This window comes from Hipposideros armiger, unplaced genomic scaffold (genome assembly GCF_001890085.2).
Source record: "Hipposideros armiger isolate ML-2016 unplaced genomic scaffold, ASM189008v1 scaffold_970, whole genome shotgun sequence".
Taxonomy (NCBI): Eukaryota; Metazoa; Chordata; class Mammalia; order Chiroptera; family Hipposideridae; genus Hipposideros; species Hipposideros armiger.
In genome coordinates, this window is record NW_017732320.1 from 223,553 (window position 1) to 229,978 (window position 6,426).

Below are 6,426 nucleotides of genomic sequence, written 5' to 3' on the forward strand. Positions count from 1 at the left end.
CAGACGTCTGGCCCAGGTGTGCACCTGAGCCCCGTAAGCAGTGCCTCGCTTGTGACGGGGCACGCCCGCTCCTCAGAAGCCCTCGGGTCTCACAAGGCAGAAAGATTCATCGCTGAACGGAGTACAGTGCTGTTCCGATGACCGGCGTCGTGTGGGGCCCTCCGTTGACCCATAAGGGTCTCGGGCAGGATCGCCTGTACCCCCACAGTGCCACGCCTTCGATTCTGAAGGTGGGGGTGTCCTGCAGGGCTGGGTGCTGGGTCGTAAGGAGAGCCTGCCTGGGTGTGAAGCGGGTGGGGTGTAGATGAGGTGTGTTGGACAGACGCGGCTGTGCTGTGGGGGGGCTGGTGCGTGTCGCCCTGCAGGCTGGTGACTCAGTAGGCGCTGACGGGCAGCCTGGAGGCAGAATTGCTTGTCCCCCCGAGAAACGCCATCTGTGCTGGTGAGGCCTTCGACGGGCCTTCGAGGCCCACCGCCACCGCCGAGTGAGCGAGCAGCGTCCTTTCTGACCTGAGCTCACTGCGGGTGGCGATGACACCTGCCAGACGCCTCCGTGGCACCATGTAGCCTGGTGTTGGCCTGACCCACTGAGGACTGTATCCTGGCCAAGTGGCCATCCCGGGGGCCTCAGCAGGCATGGCCTGTGGCACACGAGCCCGTCTGAGGAGGAACACTGATGTGGGTCGGGGCTGTGCCCCTGTCCGAGCGTAGGGTTTGCACCGAGGTGGGTGACGTCGTGTACGTGACGTTGCCATGGCGGCTAAGCAGTGGCAGCCCTGGCCAGGGTCAGGTCCGCGTGGTCTTCCCTGCGGGACGTGACCGGGCCCGTGGTTACAGGTTACAGTAACAGCGAGCTGGCCACCCGGTACCTGCTGTCGGACGGCGAGTTCTCCCTGCACGGCTTCATCGAGCTCAACGACAACCACTCCTGGGCAGCCTTTTCGCAGCTGGAGTCTGCCGTCCGGGAGGGCAGCAGCCCAGACCAGTGGGCCGTGGGGGAAAGCCTGCTTCAGGTAGCGTCCCCCGAAGGGCCCCCTTTTAGCGAAAAGGACGGGTGCGTTCGGGATCCCCAGGGGCCTGGGGAGAGGGGAGACTCAGAAAGAGCATCCGTGGCGGAGGGGGGACGGCAGGGAGCTAGCTGTCACAGCGGCAGTGGCTGTACCAGCACCAGGTGTCCCAGGCTGTGCAGTGCCCGAGAAGGGAGCTCCCGGAAGGGGCCTGACGGCTTGCCGGACTTACGGCCACTCGTCCACCGTGTGGCCACTCTGAACAGGCACGTGCTGGCTGCGGCCTCTGTTTGCAAGCACTTCCTGCACCGTCTCCCCCGTGCACTCCCTCCAGCCGGGATCTTTTCGGGGGTGACGTGCAAGACCTCTGTGTGGTGTGGGCGCGCTGGGCCTGCAGCGCAGTATGGACAGGGGCTTGTGGGGGGTGGGAGCGCACAGCCGTTACCCGGCTGCATCTGCCGAGGGCAGAGCTCACGTGACACAGAAATCAGCTTGTCGGAGTGTGAGGCTGACGTCGAGGGTGGGGTCAGGGACAGAGACAGAGAGAGAGAGAGACAGAGGAGAGAGACCCCAGAAAGACAGAAATACAGACACACAGTGAGACAGAGGAACAGAGAGAAAGACAGATTGACAAAGACTGTGAGAGACAGAGACACAGAGAGAGAGAGAGAGAGAGAGAGATACAGAGAGAGAGAGATACAGAGAGAGAGAGACAGAGACGCAGAGACAGAGCCCCCGGGCGTCACACAGAACCGGCTGAGGCTCTCCAGCCAGCAGGGTGTTGAGAACACGCTGTGTTGGCGCTGGGAGGCTGGCTCGGGTCAGTGCCAGGTGCGTCGAGGAGGGTTTGGGCGGGGGCCGGAGGGGACACAGCTCAGGCCATGGGGGTGTGAGCTGGCGGTGGGTCCACCCGTGGGGACCAGGCTGTGTGACATCAGCCGAGCAAAGGCCATGGTTTTAGGGGACGGCTCAGACTGCAGCGGTGCTGGCGAGGCGGGGTGACACCGTCCCTCCATCCCAGCTGTGCCCTGCAGCCTCGTCCCTGTGACCACTGTGCCCCAGGCCTCAGTCACAATCAGGGGACCAGTACCATGCTGGCCCTGCCTGGGGACATGCCAGCTGGCTGCAGCTGGCCGTGGCGCAGGTTGCCCGGGCCTGCAATGCCTGCTCAGACCCTGCTCTGCTGTAGGACTCCTGCCCGGGCCCGGACGCGAGGCTGTGTCTCATGAAGGCCAAGCACGGCCTCGCCAAGCTGACCGCTCGCCAGGTGGCCACAGCCTTCGACCTGTCCCGATTCTCCTCGGCCTGCGATCTGGGAGGTGCGTACGCCCACCAGGGATCAGGCACCGACGGCCCCGTGTGCGTCTCCTCTTGTGTGAAACCATGGGCTCCTCCCCTGCTCGTAAGACTTGCAAAACGGGTTTCTCTCTGGACAAAGTCCCAAACACATCTGGCGGGGGCGGCTGTGTGGGCCGGGCCACATTCTCCCAACTTCTGGGAGGTCCTGGGGATGGCCCCAGGGTCCCCGTCCAGGTTCTGGGGCCCTTCCTGGTGGCTGCCGAGTGGAAGAGGAAACTGGGGAGCCGTCTATCCCCATCTCATCAGGTCTGACTGTGGTCCACACACCCTGCACCCCACCTCAGCACAGTCCTCACCCAGGACAGTGGATGGAGCAGCGGGGCCTCCCAGAGGTCCTCTAGTCCCTTCCCGTCATGGCCCCGCCGTGTCCCCCCATCCACGTCCCTGCCAGGGGGTACAGTGGAAGCAGAGTCCTGAGCTGCCAGCTGACACGTCCCCATCCTCTGTGCACACCGCTCCTACTGGGGGCCCAGAGTGGCTGCTGTGGCACCAGCCATCGCGTCCGCGTTCCCGCAGCAGCTTGCATGGTCTTCCTTTGGGAGGCCCCAAGGCCCACCTGAGACATCGGCCATCTCCACCACCACCTGCCCTTATGCCACAGCGCGGGCCTCAACCCATTTTTCTAGACCATCGTGTTGGTTTTGCTGAGGTCGGACTCTGGCGACTCGCCCAGGGTTACCTCAGCGCCGGGAGGGTCAGATCCCAGCGTGTGTGTTTACAATCCACAGGCTGCACGGGTGCCCTGGCCCACGAGCTCGCCCGGGAGAACCCGGGTCTGAAGGTGACTGTGTTTGACCTCCCAGGCGTCACTGAGCACGTCACGTGTTTTCAGCCCATGGGAAGACAGACAAAGCAGGTCAGCTTCGTGCCAGGTAAACGTTCCAAGTCTTTGCATGGGGTCAGCCCTTGGCCCAGCATATTCATCTCTGACCCTGAGTGTGCCTGCAGGTGCGTGTGCAGGTGTGTGTCTCTGCAGGTGCGTGTGCAGGTGTGTGTCTCTGCAGGTGTGTGTGCAGGTGTATGTGTCTGCAGGTGTGCGTCTGTGGTGTGCTTACCCCTGTACAGTTGTCCTTCCGTATCTGCCAGGCCACACGGTTCCAGGTCCCCCTCCGACCCCAAAGTCCGCATGTGATCACATCCCTTATGGAAAAATGACACAGCATTTGCATGTACCCTCCACACAGCATCTCATAGACCTAAAAACCTCTCTAGGTTACTTACAACACCCGATACAATGTAACTGCTGTGTCAAGAGTGGTCATACTGTATCATCTCAGGAGTAATGACAGAGCGGGAAAAGCCTGTGTCTAGCCTAACTACATAGTAACAATGTCACATTTGCCAGGGGCAGAGCAACAGTGTAACTTTAAAAAAATTTTGTGGGTATTACTTTTCCATGGCTGCAAAAAGAAACTACATGGGGCGGGCTGAGTCGCTCAGTTGGTTAAGAGCTCAGGCCCAAGCTGAGCTGCCGCTGAGCTGCCAACAGGTGACAGGATGGCTCAGCGAAAACAAAAAAAAGAAAAGAAAAGAAACTACACAAACTGGGAGCTTACAACAACAGGAACCCATCCGCCCCCGTCCTGGAGACCAGGAGGCTGCCACCACGCTGTCCCAGGGCCGCGCTCCCTCCGGAGGCCCCAGGGGACGGTCCCTCCTGCCCCGTCCAGCTCCTGGGGGCTCCAGGCGGCCCCGGGCGGGTGGCCGCCTCCCTCCCATCTCTGCCTCCGTCTCCACGTGGCGTCCCCTCTGTGTCTGTGTCCCTCCTCTTCTGTCCCCGATAAGGACACTGTCGTTGGGTTCAGGGCCCCCCTGACCCAGGACGACCTCCTCTCAGACCCCTCACTCAGTCCCATCCGCACAGACCCCGTTTTCAGACAAGGCCCCGTTCTGAGGATCTGGGGGTTGGGACGTGGACGTGTCCTTTTGGGAGGACCCAGTGTCCCCACCAGAAGTGGCGTCTCTCTTGAATTCCGGACAGTGGCAAGTCCCCCCTTCTGTCAGGTGGAGGGTCAGTTCTGGTGCCCCTGATGGGGGTTTATGACATTTTGTTTTCAACCAGGTAACTTTTTCAAGGACAGCCTCCCGGAGGCAGACCTCTACATTCTTTCTGGAATCCTCCACGACTGGCCCGATGAGAAAGTACACGACTTGCTGAGCCGGGTTTCGGGCAGCTGCAAACCAGGTGAGCCCCTGTCAGCACATTTCCGCTTTTAAGGCATAATGACCATTTCTATTAAAAACAAACAAACAAAAACCAGGTAAATTTCACAAAGAATGCATGGCCCCCATCCAGCCTCTGGTGCTGTTTACTCCTTCCCAGAGGACGCACTTGGGTCGCGGGTGCACTTGGGTGAACTTGGTGGCAATGGACTCCAAGCTGTGGCTCAGCTGCGTGTCACCGTCCTGGCCCCACACCTGTCCTCCCAGATGCCCCCTGGTCACGTCCTTCTGCAGCCCTGCGTGTCTCTCCTTGTCCCCATTCCCGCCGGTGGATGTCTGACTGTCTCCGGGGGTCATCAGGCCATGGAGCAGAGAAGAGCTAGTGGCCTGGGTCCCTTCCCGGGCTCCCGATGTCCCGGTCACATCATGTACGTTCTCGCCCCCGCGTCCTACAGTGCTCCCCTCCCCCGCAGTTTGTAAGGCGTCGCCTGGGCCTCCACCAGGAATGACCTCGTCCCGACAGTTCAGCGTCACACAGTCCCCTCCACCGGGCCCGTGGGCTCTGATCCCCCGGTGTCTCATCTAAGGCTCAGCGCCCAGTGGGTGACTCAGGGACATCTGGTGCCAGACGGAGGGTCCCGGGGCCTCCACATGCCAGCTGCTCTGTCCTCCCGGCCTCAGGAGAAGCCCTTGCCGACATCGGGGGCCTCCCAGCTCTGAGAGGTGCCGGCAGTGGCCGAGCCCCCTCTCCTCCCAGGCACTCAGGGCTCAGAAGCCGTGACTGGGAACCACGGAACAGCAGAAGCCGGCACGCCCGTAGACGGACAGCGTGGAATCTGTCTGTTCATCCATCCATCCTCCCTTCAAGGACAGAGGGCGGCAAGACAGGAGCAAAGAGAAGGAACGGCCTTGGAGAGGAGACGTGGATGGATTGGGACGTGCAGCCAAGCGGAGGACCACAGGGATGGAAAACAAGAGACAATTCGGGGACCTATCCGTGAGCCCTAAAATCTGACCTGCAAGGGCCTCAGACCCCAAGCGGCGAAGTGGAAGCCGGCCCTACCTGTGGCCACACGAAGCCATGTTCCAGGATATTGGGGACCAGGGACAAGTCTGATGTTCAGCAGAGCAGCCACCGAGTCACCGCCGCGAACGGGCAGCACGCGTGGACGCGTTTCCCCACAGCCAGAGCGCAGAACTCGGAGGTGACGCAGGTCGCCGGGCGCTGGCTCGCCTGCCCGAGCCTTTGGGGACATAGGAACCTGAGCTGCATGGGACGCGGAGGCGTCCTGGTTGGTCTATGTCACAGGATGAACAGTGTCTCCAGATTCACGTTCACCCGGAACCTCAGGATGTGGAAATGGGGTCTTTGCAGATGGGACCAAGTAAAGGATCTGAGAGGAGGGCGTCCTGGATCAGGGGGGCCCTGAGCCCAATGACACTGTCCTTATCGGGGACAGAAGAGGAGGGACACAGACACAGAGGGGATGCCACGTGGAGACGGAGGCAGAGACGGGAGGGAGGCGGCCACCCGCCCGGGGACGCCTGGAGCCCCCAGGAGCTGGACGGGGCAGGAGGGACCGTCCCCTGGGGCCTCCGGAGGGAGCGCGGCCCTGGGACAGCTTGGCGGCAGCCTCCTGGCTTCCAGGATGGGGACAGATGAGGTCCATGGTTGTGATGCCCTGCTTTGTGGTCACTGTCACAGCCACCCAGGCCATGCATGGCATCTGTGAGCTGCACGTTTTGACCTGGTCACAGAGATGTCCCACAGACATTCGGGGTGTCCACCAGGAGAATGTGGCCCCAGGAGGGCAGGTTTCTGCCTGTTTGCTCTCTGCTGTGTCCCCAACGCCAGCACAGAATGGACGTCACTAGCTGGGAAGGAAGGAGTCACAGA

General features: G+C 61.7%; 1 protein-coding gene across 1 annotated transcript in view; it reads left to right on the forward strand.

The window, feature by feature from the left end:
• The window catches only part of ASMTL (acetylserotonin O-methyltransferase like), a 19,048-nt gene that overhangs the window by 11,015 nt on the left and 1,607 nt on the right, over positions 1-6,426 (forward strand). Inside the window, exons 9-12 of the mRNA XM_019631012.1 lie at positions 838-1,013; positions 2,197-2,326; positions 3,095-3,238; positions 4,429-4,551. Of these exons, the coding sequence (XP_019486557.1) occupies positions 838-1,013; positions 2,197-2,326; positions 3,095-3,238; positions 4,429-4,551 (573 nt within the window). The remainder of the gene's footprint in view (positions 1-837; positions 1,014-2,196; positions 2,327-3,094; positions 3,239-4,428; positions 4,552-6,426) is intronic.